General features: G+C 41.8%; 1 protein-coding gene across 1 annotated transcript; it reads left to right on the top strand.

Annotated features, from left to right (window-relative positions):
- Nucleotides 1-4,895: 4,895 nt before the first annotated feature.
- LOC127683994 (carcinoembryonic antigen-related cell adhesion molecule 3-like) lies at nt 4,896-11,670 on the top strand. Its single transcript, XM_052181006.1, has 4 exons — nt 4,896-4,959; nt 6,375-6,734; nt 8,343-8,702; nt 11,663-11,670. The coding sequence occupies exons 1-4, from the start codon at nt 4,896-4,898 to the stop codon at nt 11,668-11,670; spliced, it is 792 nt and encodes a 263-aa protein (XP_052036966.1).
- The last annotated feature ends 8,887 nt before the right edge of the window (nt 11,671-20,557 follow it).

The raw sequence follows: 20,557 nt of genomic DNA, 5'->3' as shown, positions 1-20,557 counted from the left end.
CCTGGTATGCAGCTATTGATCTGACAAATGCCTTCTTCTCAGTACCTGTACATAAGGACCACCAGAAGCAATTTGCTTTCAGTTGGCAAGGTCAGCAGTATAGCTTTACAGTTTTGCCTCAAGGATATATTAACTCTCCTGCCCAGTGTTGTAACTTAGTTAGAAGGGATCTTAATCATTTGTCTTTTCCACAAAATATGTCTCTACCACATTGGTGCACTATATTGATGACATTATGCTGATTGGACCAAGTGAGCAGGAAGTAGCAACAACTTTGGACTCTTTAGTAACACATAAGCATATCAGAGGATGGGAAATAAATCCAAACAAAATTCAAGGACATTCTACCTCAGTGAATTCTTAGGAGTACAGTGGTGTTGGGCATGCAGAGATATTCTATCTAAGGCAAAAGACAAGTTATTGCACCTGGCCCCTCCCACCAACAAGAAAGAAGCACAACATTTAGTGAGTCTATTTGGATTCTGTAGACACTTGGGTGTGTTACTCAGGCCTATTTACCAAGTGAGTGAGAAAGCTGCTAGGTTTGTGTGGGGCCTAGAACAGGAGAAGGCTCTTCAACAGGACTAGGCTGCTGTACAGGCTGCTCTACCACTTGGTGCCAGGAGCTATTCTCACAGAGATCTTGAAACCCCTCCTCTCAGCCATTTCTTGCCTGCTTTCTCTAGGCTGCCTTTAGAAGGAAATGTACTAGTTTAAAGATTAGCCAAGTAAGCTAGATGGTCAGTACATACAGAGCTCACCCGAGTGGGCTCGAACAAATGAAGCTCACCTGTGGTTAGGTTACCATAGCAACTCCTTTCCACCTCACCTCCTCATGATCGAAATACGATGCCAAGTTCCTATTGCACCTGCTAAATCTTTCCTGAGATCCTGAGAGACAATTCTGAGAAACTGTTCTTGAGAAATGATGCTAGCCCCCTGATATTGTTCCCCAAATACAATGACTTTCCACCTTCACCCCTCCGCACACCTGCTTGCTTGTCTTTATAATGCCTTGTGTGAAAATTAAAGTTTGACAGCTTGATCAGAACAGACTTGCTGTCCATTTTCTCGTGTCTCCTGTGTCTTGCCTTTCTCTAGGTGGTTCCAGGGACCCTGTTGACTGTCCTATTGGTCGAGACAACTTGGACCATATGATCCAGCAGACCCAATGCTACTTGAGGTGTCAGTGGCAGATAGAGATGCTATTTGAAACCTCTGGCAGGCCCCTATAAGTGAATCACCTTTGGGATTTTGGAACAAAGCTGCAGGTAACAATTCTCCCTTTGAAAGATAGCTCTTGGCCTGCTATCTTTCTTGCCTTGGGCCTTAGTGGAAGCTGAACATTTGACAATAGGACACCAAGTTACTATGCAACCTGATGAATGATCCATCATGAGCTGGGTGTTATCAGACCTCAAAGTCACAAAGTAGGATGTGCACAGCAGCAGTCAGTTATCAAATGGAAGTGGTATATACAGGACTGGGCCAGAACAGGTCCTGAAGGCACAACCAAGTTACATCAAGAAGTTGCTCAGATGCCTATGGCTTCTACTCCTGTTACAATGCCATCTGCTGCCAACCACGTACCTATAGTCTTGTGGGGTGTTCCCTATGATCGGTTGACTGAAGAAGAGAAGACTAGGACCTGGTTTACTGATGGCTCTGCACATTATGCAGGCACCACCCAGAAGTGGACAGCTGAAACATTACAACCCGTTTCTGGGACAACCCTGAAAGATACAGGTGAAGGAAAACCTTCACAGTGGGCAGAACTTCGGGCAGTATATATGGTATTACAGTTTGTTTGGAAGAAGAAATGGCCAGATATATGATTGCTCACTGACCTGGGCTATAGCCAATGGATTGGATGAATGGTCAGGGACTTGGAAAGATCACAATTGGGAAACTGTTGAGAAAGACATATGGGGAAGAATTATGTGGATAGATCTCTCCAAATGGGCAAAGGAAGTGAAGATATTTGTGTCCCATGTAAATGTTCACTAAAAGGTGACTTCAGCTGAGGAGTTCAATAATCAAATGGATAAGATGAGCTTTTCTGTGGACCATCAGTCTCTTTCCCCAGTCATCTTTGTCATTGCTCAATGGGAAATGAAAAAAGTGGCCATGGTGGCCAAGATGGAGGTAACACTTAGGCTCAATAACACAGACTTACATTCAATAAAGCTGCCCTGGATACAGCTGCTGCTGGATTCCAGATCTGCCAACAGCAGAAACCAACACTGAGACCCAGATATGGCACCATTCCACGAGGATACCAGCCAGCAACCTGGTGGCAGGTTGACTACATTGGACCACTTCCTCCGTGGAAAGGAGAATGTTTTGTTCTTACTGGAGCAGATACTTATTCTGGTTATGGATTTGCCTTTCCTGCATGTAATACTTTCTGCCAAAACCAGCAAGAGCTTGTTGGTATCCACAATAGTGTCTGGGATTGGTATGAGATGGACCCCCCAGGTGGGGCAGTCTTATGGTCTTTCCTTCAGTCTCTGCTCCACACTTTGTCTCTGTATCTCCTCCCATGAGTATTTTGTTTCCCCTTCTAAGAAAGACCAAAGAATCCATAATTTGGTCTTCTTCTTGAGCTTCATTTGGTCTGTGAATTACATCTTGAGTATCCCAAGCTTTTGGACTAATATCCATTTATCAGTGAGTGCATACCATGTTATGAAGGTTACCTCACTCAGGTTGATATTTTCAAGTCACATCCATTTGCCTGAGAATTTCATGAATTCATGGTGGGTTTTTTTGTGCCAAGCTGATACTTTTGTTATTAGATATAGTCTTTATTTGCATTTCAAATGATTTACCCTTTCCTGGTCCACCCCTCAAAAGTCCCATAAGCCATCTCCCCTCCCCCATTCCCATTTCCCTGTCCTGGTATTCTCCTCCACTGCTGCATCAAGCATTTATAGGCCCTTCTCCCTTTGATGTCCAACAAGGCTGCCTTGGAGCCATGGGTCTGGAGCCATGGGTCTGGAGCCATGGGTAACTCCATGTGTACTATCTGGCTGATGGTTTTGTCCCTGGGAGCTCTGGGAGTACTGGGTGACTCATATTATTGTTCCTCCTATGGCACTGCAAACCCCTTCAGATTCTTGGGTCCTTTCTCTAGCTCCCCCATTGGGGACCCTGTGCTCAGTTCAATGGCTGCCTGAGAGTGTCCCCATCTGTATTTGTCATGTACTAGCAGAGCCTCCCAGGTGACAGCTATATCTGGTTCCAATCAGCAAGTACCTGTGGACATCAATAATGGAACTCATTGTTTTTAATAGCTGAGTAGTATTCCATTCTTCCAGGTTCAGTCTGATGTAGGGAGTTACAGAATATCTCAGGCAGTCAGTGGAATGTTATTGGGGAAGCTGGAGATCATGATAAATCAAGTAGATGTCTTTCTGTCAGTAATCCATGTCTTTCTGTCTCCTGCATTTCCTTTTATGACCTTCTTGACCAAGCAGGAATCCCCACTGCTTTTTATCCTGCTCATAGACAGTCAAATGACCTTTGAAAATGTTCAGTAGATGGGGACAAAAAGCAGCTGAGAGCTCTCCTTTCAGACCTGCTCCTGTCTCACCTGCTGATTGGCTCACCTCTCATGCCATTTTGATATGAAGGGGAAGTGGCGGTGCCAGGCAGGCCTGTTCTGAGTCAGAATAAACCATGTTACTACCTTCTCTACCTTTGTCATGAATGAAAATGTCACTGATTGACACCAAAGAGTTGCATGTTTGAGAATCAGGGAAGTAGGACAGTGACCCTCAGAGCAGGCTGCTTCTGAACCGAGCCCTGTCTCTGGAAGTTCAGCTGTCTGAGGCTGTGGACATGAGCACATGTGACGGGCACAGCCAATGGCGATGGGCGCCTCCTTGGACAGCAGGGAGCTCCAGTGGTAGTTAGTGTTAACCATCAAGTGTACACAGCCTCAAGTCACAGGAGTGGGTCTAGAAGAGACCCAGTGCATTCAGTGTTGTTTATAGATCACTTTGAAGAACTCTGCTGAGGACTTTCTTGAGTGTCTTAATTAAAGTAGGAAGGCAGAGGCCACTGTGAGTGGTGCTATCACTGTGCAGGTGACTCTGCATTGTCTCAGAAAGATAGTGAAACATGCACCAGAGAGGGAGGAAGGGAGAGAGAGAGAGAGAGAGAGAGAGAGAGAGAGAGAGAGAGAGAGAGAGAGAGAGAGAGAGAGAGAAATTGAGGGAGGGAGGGAGGAAAGGAGGGAGGGAAGGAGGAAAGGAGGGAGAGAAAGACACAGAGACAGAAACAGAATGACAGAGACTCACAGAGAAGGACATTAGAAGGGAGAGTACCACTGAATGACCTGTAAAACAGCATTGATCCTTAGTTCCTGACTCCAGATTATTGTCTCTTATGTGCACCTTGACTTCCCTCAACGATGGAGTTGACCTTTGTGACTGGCCTGAAAATTCATTGTCCTCTTAAGCTGCTTTTGATCAGGTTGTTTATCATGGTAGCAGAAAGTTTGAACAATTAGTTTTCTGGGAAGCATATAAAGCATATTCATTTGTATCCTACATGGTTTTCTGTTTGTATGCAAACCGCACAGCAACATATGTCCATTTAAGGCTATATGAGTGCCTGAGAAGATATTTCAGCTTCATTGCTCAATGTGCAGCCTTGTGGACTGAGACATAATGAGAGGAAAGGGGAGAATGGTAGGAGACAGGAGATAGGAGAAAATGAACTGATATGTCTTGTACACAGGAAAGATCCCCAGCCCATATAAAGGGCTCCTACCTGGGAGGAGACTCAGATAAAAGGAAGGAAGGACAGCAGAACTGACAGGAGAGCAGAGTGTGGACACAGCACAGGAGCTGAAGCTTTTCACGGAGAAGGTGGCAGATCCAGATGTCATGATGGGTTCTGTTGTACTTTCCTGTGAAGACTGCACATCCTGGCAGGGTCTCCTGCTCACAGGTGAGGAGGCTACTCTTTTGGCACTAAGGGAAGCTCAGAGCCTTGCTGACATCCTGGAAGAAGACAAGAACCTGGGGACAGATTCAGGGTTTTGGGAGGAGGACCCAGACAGGGACAGGCACTCTGCAGCTGTAAGTGACACAAGATAGTATAATGGCAAAACAGGACCATTGTTTTCTATTCCAAGTCAATCACACAGACAGATATATTCTCAGGTCTGATGTCCCCAACCATGAGAGTGACTGTCCAATTAAAAACCAAAATAGGGAGACCCATTGAGATGACTTAATGGTCATGCTGCTCGCTGCTAATCTTAAGATATCAATTCAATTCCCAAACACATACAAGTTGTCTGACTTCTATATATACACAGTGTATACATTTACCTATAAACAAATGCACACAAGTGCACAGAAATATAAGCATTCACTTACCCCTCACATACGAACTATACCAAACTCTTGTACTAAAGGTATCATTAGTTTCCTATTTTAGAATTTTGCAAATGTACTCCTGGATAGGCATATCCCTGACACATGCATTCTCCTACTCATTCAAAGGTATCCAGGCCTTTATAAGTTCTGGGTCTTCCAAAGAGGTCAGATTCATCTTGTTCTAATTAAGCCCTAGACTAGTGGACTGTAAGTTAGACTAGAAAGGCCATCTAGAAGTAAAATCATAGAACTCAGAACAAGAGAGAACAGAGAAAAAAGAAAGTGAAGATCTCTAGAGTAAGAGGTAACAGGCGACATCATCTCAGCCCAAGCAGGAAGCTGAGGGCAATGTGGGGAGTCCTTAATATACCCAAGGACAGCCGGGCAGTGGTGGTGCATGCCTCTAATCCAAGCACTTGGGAGGCAGAGGCAGGTGGATTTCAGAATTCAAGGCCAGTTTGACCTACAGAGTTCCAGGATGGCCAGGGCTATACAGAGAGATTCTCTCTCTCTCTCTCTCTCTCTCTCTCTCTCTCTCTCTCTCTATATATATATATATATATATATATATATATATATATATATATATATATATATATATAACCTCTCTCTGTCTCTCTGTCTCTGTATCTCTCTTTCTCTCTCTGTCTCTGTCTCTCTCTCTGTATACATATGTGTATACACACACACACACACACACACACACACACACACACACACACACACAGAGAGAGAGAGAGAGAGAGAGAGAGAGAGAGAGAGTGAGTTCCATACAGTTCCATACACAGAACGGAACAGGTTCAGGGCCACTGATGGGGTAGTGGAGGTTATGTTGCTCACCTCTTCCAAGTACAAAGGCGCCACTCTCACCTACCAACATGGACTGAGTGATGAGCTGTCCACTCAAGGCACAGAGCTCACTCATCTTTCCATCAAACAAAGAGGGCCCAATGTTCATGGAATTTCTCTCTTCACTTCTAGTCACCCTTTTAACATCCTGGCTGCTTCCTACTACTTCCAAGCTCACCATTAAATCAGTGCCTCCCATTGCCGTTGAAGGGGAAAACGTTCTTTTGTTTGTGCACAACCTGCCGAAGAATGTTAAAGCCGTTTCCTGGTACACAGGAGTTGCACCATTCAAGTGTAGTGAAATTGCAAGTCATGTGGTAGCTACCAATTTTACTGTGGTGGGACTTGCGCACAGTGGTAGAGAGACAGTTTTCAATAATGGATCTCTGCTGATCAAGAGTGTCACCAGAAAAGACTCAGGATACTACACTCTAAGAACAATTGATTCAACCTCAAGACCTGAAATGATTCGTGCAGAATTCTTTGTCCACAGTAAGTCAATTTTTTTTGTGAACTCTATTGTTTGGTGGGGTTCAGTCCATTGTACATTCAGAAAAGATCCTGAACTGGATCTGCATCCCCTCTGCATTGTGTCTTTGTGCTGTTTGAGGATTAAGTGCAGGACACGCATTTTGGAGACAAGCTTTCATAGACTAGAATCCCTGACTCCACTGCACCAGCAGAGAGGTGGACTTGTGCTGAGTAACTCAGACAAGGATGTCAGCCTCAACCCAGACCCTTGGGCCTCCCACCATGAACCTGCACCTGAGTTCTGGAAGAGATGAGAAACTAGGGGATGTTCAGTAACCCTGGATCCAGACCCCTGTCCCAGACTCCGCTCAGAGTAAGGGAGGACAGAAGAGCTGATTTCAGAACAACAAGGCTCAGGGCACTTCTGGAGGTGAAGGTTGTTCTCAAAGGAGGGAGAACAGAGCAGCCATCAGAGTCAGTGGACTTGGCCCCTTAATCTCCCTGAAAATGTACACACAGTGGTGGGAAATCTGACTACTATTCCCTATCCCTGTGTGAGAAGAGGTTAGCTGAGCAATTGTCTGGAGTCTCCTGGAGAGGACACTGGCTTCAGAGGAGACTCAGTGTTTCTGTGTGCAACATGAGATAAGAAGTCACAGGAAGGTAGACAGCTGCTCAGCATCTGGAAGCTCTCAGTGAACAGGAAATGGTAAGATAGGGAGAGAAAAGTTGCATTGCTCATTTATCAAGTTCATTGATTACCTTGGCAAGTGTACTCTGAAGACTAATGTCCACCCCTGTGACAAGAAAGCTATTCAAATGAAAAACAAACTGTGAGCTGACTCAGTGGATATCAGCATTTGTTGTCATCCCCGATGACCTGAGTTCATTCTTCTTATCCCACATAGTGGAAGGAAAGATCTCAGTCACACAAGCTGTCTTCTGACCTCTACATATATACTGTGGCATGCACCCGCTCACTCATACTCTGATACGTGTTTAAGTGCATGTTCCCTTCCTCAGTACAAAGAGTGAATAAAAATAAATTAAATCAGGGTATAAAAACTTTAGTTATCTTAGAACCTGAGAATCTGTTAATTTAATGCATGGACACACAGTGACCCGGAGCACACATCTATCTATCCATTCATTCATTTATCCATTAAGCACTTTCTGGGCATTGGGTCTTCCAAGATTATCATACTGGTCCCAGGCCACAAAGTCTTCAACTGGATGGCAAGAAACAGGAGCAAGGGCATTGAGAACGCACCATAAGTGCTCCCGTGTAAATGACATCAGTGGGTAGACCCAGCTTCCGTCGAGGAAACTGCTTGTGCAGGCACTCTCCTTTACACACTGTGGGTGTGAGCAGAGACCTGAAGCCAGTGAATGGTGAGTCAGACAGACAGACAAGAGCAAAGTCCCATACAGAAGTTCAAGGGAACTGAGGGCATGAAATTTGTGTGCTGACCTCCACCAAGTAGGATAGACACAGCTTCACCCACACACCAAGCCTGAGTGATGGACATACCTACTCAGGACTCAGAAATCTTTCTTTCCACCAATTGCAGACAAACCACGTTTGGGAGGTTTTTTCTATTTCTCTCTCTCTCTCTCTTTTTCATTTAGGCCCGCTGTTATTCTACAAGAAGCATCTTACCCCTTCTCAACTCATAATTCAGATGGTGCCACTTTGGGATGAAAAAAGCAACAATATTTTTCTGTGGGTTTTTAATATGCCGGAAAAACTTCAAGGCTTTGCCTGGCACAAAGGAGTACTTCCACTTAGCCATTTGAAGATAGCAAGCCATTCATTCCTCACCAACTCAACCAGGCTGGGGCATGCATATTCTAACAGAGTGAAAGTACGCAATGATGGATCCTTGCTTCTCTTGAATGTCAAGCAGAAAGACACAGGGATTTACACCCTACGAACCATATCTGTCGATTTGAAATCAGAATGGGTTATTTTCGACTTCCAAGTAAACAGTAAGTGATGCTCTGTGACTGCTGGGTGATGGTGGGGTTTATTCTTCTCTGTGTACCTAGGGCAGTGAGGCTTGGACTGTACTTTTCTCCTCTCTGGACTGTGGACTCTCACTTGGGTTTGGACATTCAGTAAAAGACACACATGATGGCAGCAAACTGAAATACCTCAGAAGCCTTGACCTGACTGGAACCTGCAGACAGTAGTATGACAACTCTATCCAAAGATGTCATCCTTATCTCAGACTCTCTGGGCTCTCACTCTGAACATGGCGCTGGGAAAGCTTCATGGCATTGCTTGAGTTTGACCACCTGCTTAAGATGAGTGGAAGCAATGTGACATTCTGCATCAAAGTCTTGGAGCATGTGGAAAAGCCCACTATATGTCATGACAATCGTGATTAGGCTAGGTCATTTCAGCATTTCCTGTTCATGAGATTCAGCATGGACAGAACAGCTGGATGGTGGCCGTACCACATACCGACTGTCCTGATAGTCCAGAGTCTTCACAGGAAAGTTTGGATCCCCAAGGGAAAATAGGTCCTCTTGGCAACTGCTTGTCCTCAGGAGTTCAGCCCAGGGAAGTCTCTTCTTTAGGCCAATAAGAATGTGCACCCCCGATTTTAACAGCTCTTCAGTCTCAAGTTTAGGATATTAATAATATTTGAATTTCACTTATAGACAGGGAAATACGTTACCATGTGTATTACTGTAGGGAATCTGAGAGACAGCAAAGACGCTGGTTGAATGAAGGTTATACAGGCTACGTGTGGCACATCAGAAGTCAAAATGACTATATATATCCACAGTCCAAACCTATCTACCACAGGAGTCACTATCTACTATCGGTGGGTCAGAGGATTGCTGTGGGTTCAGAAATTTTCTGGTTTAGGCATCACAGTCTTGCAGGGAGAGTCTGGTCCAGGCAATGGAATCAACAAATCAATCATCAGTTTTGACTTTGTAATAAAAGTATTAATTGCAGTCAGTTTTGACTTTGTAATAAAAGTATTAATTGAAATCTGAACCCACCCCCCCTCCAGCCTAATTTTCTTACTACAATGCTCTGAGCTTCAGGTCATAGATTTTCTAGTGTGGTAGGTTCACACCTCTTGAAGCATAGGGAGGAGAAGGCTTTGCCTCATCCCCCCATCAAGATCCTGCAAGTCACAGAGTCTAGTGTGCAGCTCATGCAATTCTTTTATGATGAAGGAAGAAAGGAATTAGTAATGAATGGACAAATGGGTGGTGGTAGATTGGATTATGAATGGATGGTGGGGGTAGAGAATGTATTTATGAATGGATGTCTTAGAACCCTTTCAGAGACTAAAACTTACATTTAGAGTTCTAGTATTCTGACGGTGCCTACTCCCTACACATCCTGGAGTTTATGACCTTTGCCCCATTTCTCTGATATATTCCTTATCCACCTGGAAAGACAAGTGCATGAGCATCTGAGAGATGCTGCTGTGTGTTCTCAGAGTGACACTCCCCAGGCAGTCATTTAGATTTTGCTCCATGGAGTCTTGGAAGTCATTTTAACTCCCATTGTTGCTGACACTCACATTTTTACTACTGTTACCCCTTTCCTGTCACTCATCCCCTGTCCCTTCATTTCAGGAAAGTATGTGGCTGCACTGCCCAGGTCACTGATTCTCTTACGTTCCCACCTCAATTTCTGCCTTTCCTCATACCTGGTATAGAAATCAGAAGGAATAACCTTTCCTCGTAGGCTCCATAATATGTCCACACCCTGTACACCACACACACCCACACCCATGCACACGTACACACGCATGCGCTCCCCCCCCAACACTGTCAAGGTGTGTCCCACTTGTGTTTCTCTCTATGTATCTTGACTTCTGTAATGTTGGTGTGGGTGGTAAGGCAAGAGACAGAAAGAAACACATCTTGCAACGCTATATTGATTCCCCAGGGGTTAAAGGTAGCAGGACAAGTCTGCTATCCCCAAAGTCTTACTTGTTTCCTCTGTATCACTTTTGATGTCACCGTCCTCCTAGTGTGGCTCACAGTCCTCCTGTGGCTTATGTTCTCATTTGTAAGAAGGAGGTGACACAATCTGTGCTGTCTAATGGCTTTATCATATGTACCTACATCTCAAAATGTCACAGTTCATCAAGGGGATTCCTGTGATCCAGTGACACAACCTAAAACTCCAGACATGATTAGTTCCATTAGATTGTATAATCTGGAAGCAGTTGAGGCAACTTGCTTGGTGATCCCTGGGTCTTAGGAAGAGGATGAAAAAAAGCACCTCTCACACAGGGGTTGGCCCTGTCCCTCTGCATCTCACTGTTAATGGAGGCTGGGACAGAATTCTTCTAAATAGGCTCCAACCACGACATTTGACACTGCTGTAAAGTTTGGGTTGTTCCTTATTTTACACAGTAGTGAAACCTTACACTCACATGCACCCTCTGTCCAGTGCTGTCCTCAACAAGACTCACACTCAAGTCTCCCACTGTTCATAGATTCACCAGATCCAAGCCAGTTTGTAACTTCTACATAATCAAAATGGGATCCTACCGCACTCAGAGATTGATCTTAGGCCTTTCTATGCTCTCATAAATATAATACTTGCAGGAATTAGTCTTATATGCTGGCTGTACCCAATAATTTTTGCATATTATAGCCCAGTTGGCAGAAAGGAGGCTATTTTAAGAGCCATTTGTATCTCTCAGCCCATTTGATGATTGAAACAATGAACTTCCACTTAAAAAGGGAATCTGCCCCAGGGGTTTCATGATGAGGGAAGGAAGAGGCCCTAGCCAAAGGGGAACGATCTCTGTGGGAAGAGATTTCACCTTATTACACCACACTACTTGATGGACTTGAACTTAGACAATGATGGAGTTGGGTAGGTGGAGTTATATCCTGGTTGGGACTGCTTACATATACTTATCATCGGTTTTCTATTTAAATGTTCATCTCAATTCAGACAGAACCATGAAGTCAGGCTTCAGACGATCAAAGACCAACAAGTAAGCTGCAGCCCTTGAAGAACTGAAGACAAAAGGCAAACGTGTGTTACTTCTCCTCTTACTCTCTATCCCAAATAAATAGCTTTCTTCTTACTGTATTCTTTTAGCTCTTTTAATTGCCTTATTAAGGATGGGTGGCTGATCCCACCTTGAGGTTCATTATTAGAATTCAACAAAATTCAGTGACAACATGGAGAAATTTCTAGCAACAAATTCCTATTGTTAGAAATAGCCATTTCTCCAAGGCATAATGTGCCAGTGCCCCCCAGTGTGAAGGGGTCCCCACTCTATCACTGTCTAAGGCTCCTGACTTCTGCAGGGCAGACATGTAGTAAGCCAAGGATGTTCCAAGCTGGGGTTTCTGTTAACTGATGTTTGTTCTTGACTGAATGATCCTACGTCTCTATCTGGCCTTCTAGCCTTGATAACATAATCCCATGCATGACTTATTTTATCCATAGGGCTTCCATAGTGTTTTAGACTTACACAAATGTTCATTTTTCAGTAGCATATAAATTGTCATCAGTGTTTTTCTCTCTTTATTGAATTCTCAAAACGTATCCAGTAATGACTCCTTGATTTGTTTATATTTCATGCTCTCTTGAAATAAATTTATCAGTTAATCTTTATCTCTTTTGATTTGTTTGGGTATTCCTACAGTCATTCATTACTTATTTGTTTTGAGATACACACACACACACACACACACACACACACACACACACACACGCACACACCTTGGGATGTTTTAGAATTCCCTAGGATGACCTTGATTTCCTTGATTTCTGTTTGCCTCGGCCTCCCCAGTGCTGCAGGGAAGGGCAAAGCTTGATGGACCATGCACCACTGTGCCCAGCTCCCTTTGATACCTTTGTGTTGGATTGTTGATGTTGGACTACTTTTCTGATGTTGGAAACCCAAACTTTGAGATTCTGGGAAGAGTCATTACTTTGGTTTTCATGTTCTTTGCTGGTGAAATTCCTTTCTGATTTTTTCCCTATTATTGAAAACGTTATGCCTGTGCACGATGATGTGGGATCTTACAAATCTCAATTTTCCTCATGAAAATCTTTCCATATCTCCCTATTATGTCCACTTTCCAACTATATGTCTTTCCCTTGTACAACAAACACTTCTATCAAAAGAAGGAAGATAAAGGATTTATTTATGAAGAAGATATTATCTTACTATCATTTCTGTGGAATAATTTCATGCTGTTGAACTGACAAGAAATTTAATCCCTAGCACTTCCCTGAGAGTATAATACTATCGGTTTACTGATAGTATTGTTTTGAGTCCCAGCATCCTTTCATTAGTTCCTAGGAGCCTCTTACTGGAGCCTGTCAGAGCACTCTGAAGTCTTTTGCGGTCATAGTGTAGACTGGGTTGTGCACTATGTATCATGCTTTGACTATTGTTCTCACTGAATATGATGATTTTTGTTGGTGACCTTGTATCCTAGAGCCCGATGGAATTCATTACCTTTTGGATGTTTGTTTCTCAGTGATAGGCTCTGGACAAGGCTAGGAGTGTCCTCTTACAGCACTAACTGGATTTCCAGTTTTTGAACTTTCTGCCTCAGCCTCACAGGCTTGTTGATCCAGCTTACCTCTTATATTCTTTCTTTTACCCTTTAAACTTCGGGGAGGGGCAGTTACTGCAAGGTTTCTCTGGGTAGCCTTGACTGTCCTAAAACTCATTCTGAGAACAGGCTAGCTTTGATCCCAGAGCCATTCCAGACTCTGCCTCCTAAATGCTCATATTAAAAACATTCATAACCACTGTCTGTCTGTCCTTTATACATTTTATTTTATGTATATAGGTGTTTAAGAGCATGAGCTTGTGGCTAGAGAGGCCACAAGTCTGCTGTGAATACCTAGTACTATTACACTAAATGAACATATATTAAACCAACTCGGAATGATTTGCCATTATAACCATGGATCAGCCTATGTCTTCCATTTAAGTTCTAACCAGGCCTATCCATTCTTAGTTTCTAAGATCAGACAAGCTCTGACATTTTCAGGGTACCTTGCCCAAAGTGAGGTTAATGCATCTCTCAGCCCTCATCTTTCTGCAGTAAATGGTTAACACAGAAACTCATACCTCGCCAATGTGTAGAGGCATGTTGCCAAAGAGGGAATCAATAGATTATATGAGGCAAAGATGATGGATGACTCTCAGAACATGATGATTTCTAGAAAAAACTAGAAAACTGCAAATATGAACATAAAGTGGTCTTGAGCTTCACATGCACAAGACTTAATGGAAATTTGAGCTAGACAGAATCTTAGTGTGGAGGGAGAGTATGGTAGTGGTAAATATGAAGCCTTACATGAATTGAGAATTTATTGATAACTGATAGATTCAGGGAGAAGAATTAGTTTTATATATGGGTGTGATATCCCATATCCAAAATTTTGTGGGCAGCAGTTTGTGCCTGATAAATTTAAAATAATGAGAACAAAGTTGAGTGAGTTTGAAGAATGGAGGCAAGTAGGAGGTTAAATACAAAGTATAAGTCATAAAATTCTTAAAGAATAATAAAAATATTCTCTATGTTCTGAAATAAAAATTATGCCTATACCCCAAAGGTAAGTGTGATTCTTATGTAGTGTTCGCATTTTCTGTAGTTTTTGTAAGTTTGAACTGAGCATTGCAATTTTTCCTGGTCTGGATCAAGTTACTTTGGTGTGCCAAACACAAAATTATTTCTCATAATTGATTATATTTCAGTTTTTAAAATGTAATTTAGTGTATGACTTGTCTACTGATTTAAATTGCTCCTGGTTTATCACTATAGTTCTAAAATACTGATTTACACACTGTAAGGTACGCACACACAAAAGAGCTTATCATCCAGGCACACAAAAGAGGACATGGCATACAAACACAAAAAAGTATAATTAGAAAAAAAATAAAAGAATGTACTTTTTGCCTTCTAACCCTCCTTTTAATTCTATTATGACCTGAGAGAATTGTGATGACTAATTATTATTATGACCATGCCTTGATTTAGAAGCGTAAGAAATGGTATTGGCTCAGGAGCCCTAAGACCAAGTTATCACCACAAAAATGTATTTGCCCCAGAGGGACAAAGGGCAGGACATAAGAAACAAACACACAAAATAGAGGATGAGGGAGAAGAGGAAGGGTACAAGGGGCAGGGAGAAGGAGGGACAAAGGAATCCCGCTGCATTAAAAGAGACAAATGGCAGTATATAAAGCTACAAGGAAAAACTGTGTTACAATGTGGTGTTTATTTGGCCGTGTTAATTAGGAGAGGTACGTGGGGGTTTGTGATTGCTGGACTTCAGCACTTGAATAGCTGATCTTTGGTACTCAGCCTTGGGGGAAGGAAGCAGCCAAATAAGGGAACAGTTCCTGGAGGCTAACTTTAGAAATGTAATAGAATTGTTTTTAGTAAGGCAGAGGGAAACGGAGAGAAAGGTGATGCCTGATAGAGCCATGTTCGCCATGCTCAAGCTGGCCAGAGTCCCAAAAAAATTGTGGCACACCTCTGATGTATCTGTGATGGCATTTCAGCAGACAATTAATTGAGAGGATGATTGACATACCATGAACGTGATTATCCCCTGGGGCAATGACTAAAACTGAATGAGAGTGTGGAGGTTTGAATACATATGGCTCCCATAGACTCATGTATTTGAATGCATGGCTCATAGGGAGTGGCACTATAGGAAGGTGTGGCCTTGTTGGAGTAGGTGTGGCATTGTTGGAGAAAGTGTGTCACCGTGGTGGCAGGTTTGAGGTCACATAAATGTTCAAGCTATTACCAGTGTGGCAGTCTCTTCCTGCTGGCTGTGGATCAACTGGAGAAGTCTCACTTTGTTCCTCAGGACCATGTCTGCCTACATGCTGCCATGATTCCCACCATGATGATCATAAACTACTGGAACTGCAAGCCAGTGCCAGTGATGAGTTTTTTCTTTATAAGAGTTGCCATGGTCGCTCAAATCCAAATGGATCAAGGACCTCCACATAAAGCCAGACACTCTGAAGCTAATAGAAAAGAAACTGGGGAAGACCCTTGAGGACATCGGTACAGGGAGAAAGTTTCTGAACAGAACACCAATAGTGTATGCTCTAAGAGCAAGAATTGACAAATGGGACCTCATAAGGTTACAGAGTTTCTGTAAGGCAAAGGACACCATCAAGAGGACAGATCGACAACCAACAAATTGGGAAAAGATCTTCACCAATCCTACATCAGATAGAGGGCTAATATCCAATATATATAAAGAACTCAAGAAGTTAGACTCCAGAAAACCAAACAACCCTATTAAAAAATGGGGTACAGAGTTAAACAAAGAATTCTCACCTGAATAACTTCGGATGGCGGAGAAGCATCTTAAAAAATGCTCAACTTCATTAGTCATTAGGGAAATGCAAATCAAAACAACCCTAAGATTTCATCTTACACCAGTCAGAATGGCTAAGATTAAAAATTCAGGAGACAGCAGGTGTTAGAGAGGGTGTGGAGAAAGAGGAACACTCCTCCACTGCTGGTGGGGTTGCAAATTGGTACAACCACTCTGGAAATCAGTCTGGCGGTTCCTCCGAGAACTGGGCACCTCACTTCCAGAAGATCCTGCTATACCACTCCTGGGCATATACCCAGAGGATTCCCCACCATGTAATAAGGATACATGCTCTACTATGTTCATAGCAGCCCTATTTATAATTGCCAGATGCTGGAAAGAACCCAGGTATCCCTCAACAGAAGAGTGGATGCAAAAAATGTGTTATATCTACACAATGGAGTACTATTCAGCCATTAGAAACAACGAATTCATGAAATTCTTAGGCAAATGGATGGAGCTAGAGAACATCATACTAAGTGAGGTAACCCAGACTCAAAAGGTGAATCATGGTATGCACTCACTAATAAGTGGTTATTAACCTAGAAAACTGGAATACCCAAAGCATAATTCACACATCAAATGAGATACAAGAAGAAAGGAGGAGCGGTCCCTGGTTCTGGAAAGACTCAGTGAAACAGTATTCGGCAAAACCAGAACGGGGAACTGGGAAGGGGTGGGAGGGAGGACAGGGGAAGAGAAGGGGCCTTACGGGACTTTCGGGGAGTTGGGGGGCTAGAAAAGGGGAAATCATTTGAAATGTAAATAAATTATATCGAATAAAAAAATTAAAAAAAAAAAAAGAGTTGCCATGGTCATGGTGTATTTTCCCAGCAGTGAAGCCTAAATTAAGATGAAGAGTGAAAGGAGGAAGCTAAAGGAAAGCAGCTATTATATGACACAATCTCTATCCAGTGAGTTCCTGGCTTTTACCTCATTTTGTCAGTGTATCAAGAGTCATGATTTTTATGAGACCTAGGGTGCCTGTTCCCACTGTACCTGTTGAGCAAGTAATACTTGTACTAAAAATCACTTTATTAAACAAAAAAATATATTCAAAAACAGTGGCCACACATGCACATCAGTTTCAATATCTAACTCCTTAGTCCTCTTCTAGTATCTGCATCTAAGATAACACGTTTCTTAGGGTATGTTTTTTGCTGTGAAGAGACACCATGGCCATGATAACCCTTATAAATAAATACATTTAATTGGGGATGGCTTATTGATTCAGAGATTTATTCCCTTATTACCATGAAAGGAAGCATGGCAGTATGTAGGCAGACATGGCACTGGAGAAGGAACTGAGAATTCTACATCTTTATCTGTAGGCAGGAGGGAGAGAATGCCACACTGGGCATAGCTTGAACTGATATGAAACCTCAAAGCCCACTCCCTTAAAGAAATGCAGGACACCATGGGTCAATGGTTAAACACCCTTAAAGAGGAAACACAAAAATACCTTAAAGAATTACTGGAAAATACAAACAAATTAAGGAATTGAACAAAATCACCCAGGATCTGAAAATGAAAGTAGAAACAATAAAGAAATCATGAAGTAAGACATATCTGGAGATAGAAAACCTTGGAAAGAATTCAGGAGTCATAGATGCAAGCATCAACCACAGAATACAAGAGACAGAAGAATCTTAGGTCCTGAAGATACCATAGATAACATTGACTCAACAGTCAAAAAATGCAAAGTGAAAAATGCTTATAAACCAATACATCCAGGAATTCCAGGACACAGTGAGAAGACCAAACATAAGGATTATAGGTATAGAAGAGAGAAAAGATTTGCAAATTAAAGGGTCAGTAAATATCTTCAACAAAATTATAGAAGAAAACTTCCCTAACCTAAAGAAAGAGATGCCCATGAACACACAAGAAGCCTACAGAACTTCAAACAGACTGGACCAGAACAGAAAGTCCTCCCAGTATATAATAATCAAAACACAAAGCAATCATGCACTAAACAAAGAAAGAATTTTAAAAGCAGTGAGGGGGAAAAGGTCAAGTAATATATAAAGACAGATGTAACAGAATTACACAAGACTTCTCATCAGAGATGAAGAAAGGTAGAAGATCCTGGGCAGATGTCATACAGACACTAAGGGAACACAAATGCCAACCCAGACCTCTATATCCAGCAAATCTCTCAATTACCATAGATGTAGAAACCAAGGTATTTCATGACAAAAACAAATTTACACAGTATTTTCCACAAATTCAGCCCTTCAAAGGATAATGAATGGAAAACACCAACAAAAGGAGAGAAACTACACACTGGAAAAAGCAAGAAATGAATCTTCTTTCAATAAACCAAGAAGATACCCACACAAACATAAAAATTAAATAAAATATAGCAGAAAGCAACAATCACTATTCCTTAAAATCTCTTAACACCAATGAACTCAATTCTCCAATAAAAAGACATAGACCAACAGACTGGATACTTAAACAGGACCCAGCATTTTGCTGCAAGCATGAAACACACTTCAGTGTCAAAGACAAACACTACCTCAGAGTAAAAGGTTAGAAAGTAATTTTCCAAGCAAATGGTCCCAGGAACAAGCTGAAGTAGCCATTATAATATCAGATAAAATAGACTTTCAACCAAAAGTCATCCAAAAAGACACGGAAAGATGCTTCATATTCATCAAAGGAAAAATCTACAAGAAGAACTCTCAATTCTGAACATCTATTCTCTAAATGCAAGGACACCACATTCATAAAAGAAACTTTACTAAAGCTCAAAGCACACATTGCACATCACACAATAATTGTGGGCAACTTCAACACCCAACTCTCATCAATGGACAGACCAGGGAAACACAAACTAAACAGAGACACAGTGAAACTAACAGAAGTTATGGAAGAAATGAATTTAACTGATATCTACAGAACATTTCATCAAAATCAAAAGAATATACCTTCTGCTCAGCACCTCATGGTACCTTCTCCAAAATTTACCATATAACTGGTCACAAAAAAACCTTAGCAGATATAAGAATATTGAAATAATCCCATGCCTCCTATTAGATCACTATGGATTAAGGGTGTTGTTCAATAGCAACAAAAACAACAGAAAGCCCATATATACATGGAAGCTGAACAATGCTCTACTCAATGATATCTTGGTCAAGGAAGAAATAAGGAAAAAATCAAAGACTTTTTAGAATTTAATGAAAATGAAAGCACAGCATACCCAAATTTATGGGACACAATGAAAGCAGTGCTAAGAAGAAAAGTCATAGCTCTGAGTGCCTCCAATAAGAAGTCAGAGAGAGCATACACTAGCAGCTTAGCAGCACACCTGAAAGCTCTAGAACAGAAAGAAGCTAATACACCCAAGAGAAGTATATGACAGGAAATCATCAAACTCAGAGCTGAAATTAACCAAGTAGAAACAAAAAGAACTACACAAAGAATCAACAAAACCAGGAGCTGGTTCTTTGAGAAAATCATTAAGCTAGATAAACCTTTAACCTGACTAACCAGAGGGCACAGATACTATATTTAAATTAAGAAAAGTAGAAATGAAAAGGGAGATATAACAACAGAAAGTGAGGAAATTAAAAAAACCATCAGATCCTACTACAAAAGCCTATACTCAACACAATAGGAAAATCTGGATGACACGGGCAATTCTCTAGACATATACCAAATACCAAGGTTAAATCAGGATAAGATATACCATCTAAACTGTCCCATAACCCTTAAAGAAATAGTCAGTCATTAAACATTTCCCAACCAAAACAAAAACAACAAACAAACAAACAAAACACAAGACCAGACAGTTTTAGTGCAGAATTCTTTCAGACCTTCAATGAAGACCTTACACCAGTACTCTTCAAACTAGTCCACAAAACAGAAACAGAAGGAACATCACCCAAGTCGTTCTACGAAGCCACAATTACACTGATACCAAAACCACACAAAGATCCAACAAAGAGAGAGAACTTTAGACCAATTTCCCTTATTAATATTGATGCAAAAATATTCGAAAAATTCTTGCCAAACAAATTCAAGAACACATCAAAACGATCATTCACTATGATCAAGAAAGCTTCATCCTAGGGATGCATGGATGGTTCAATATATGAAAATCCATTAATGTAATCCACTACATAAACAAACTCAAAGGAAAAAAAATCACATGTTCATTTCATTAGATGCTGAAAAGCATTTGAAAAATTCAGCATCCTTTCATGGTAAAGGTTTTGGAAAGATCAGGAATTCAAGGCCCATACCTAAACATAGTAAAAGCAATATACAGCAAACCAGGAGCCAACATCAAACTAAATGGAGAGAAACTTGAAACAATCCCACAAAAATCGGGGACTATACAAGGCTTCTCTCTCTCTCTCTCTCTCTCTCTCTCTCTCTCTCTCTCTCTCTCTCTCAATCTATTGAATATAGTACTTGAATATCTAGCTAGAGCAATTAGACAACAAAAGGAGGTCAAAATGAT

Source organism: Apodemus sylvaticus, chromosome 1, assembly GCF_947179515.1.
Source record: "Apodemus sylvaticus chromosome 1, mApoSyl1.1, whole genome shotgun sequence".
Lineage (NCBI taxonomy): Eukaryota > Metazoa > Chordata > Mammalia > Rodentia > Muridae > Apodemus > Apodemus sylvaticus.
This window is presented reverse-complemented; position numbering and strand designations above follow the sequence as displayed.

Coding starts and splice junctions, on each gene's coding strand:
- LOC127683994 (XM_052181006.1), top strand. CDS start 4,896: ATGATGGGTTCTGTTGTACTTTCCTGTGAAGACTGCACATCCTGGCAG. Junction 4,960..6,374: donor GCAGGGTCTCCTGCTCACAG/GTGAGGAGGCTA, acceptor CTTCACTTCTAG/TCACCCTTTTAACATCCTGG. Junction 6,735..8,342: donor TGCAGAATTCTTTGTCCACA/GTAAGTCAATTT, acceptor TTTTTCATTTAG/GCCCGCTGTTATTCTACAAG.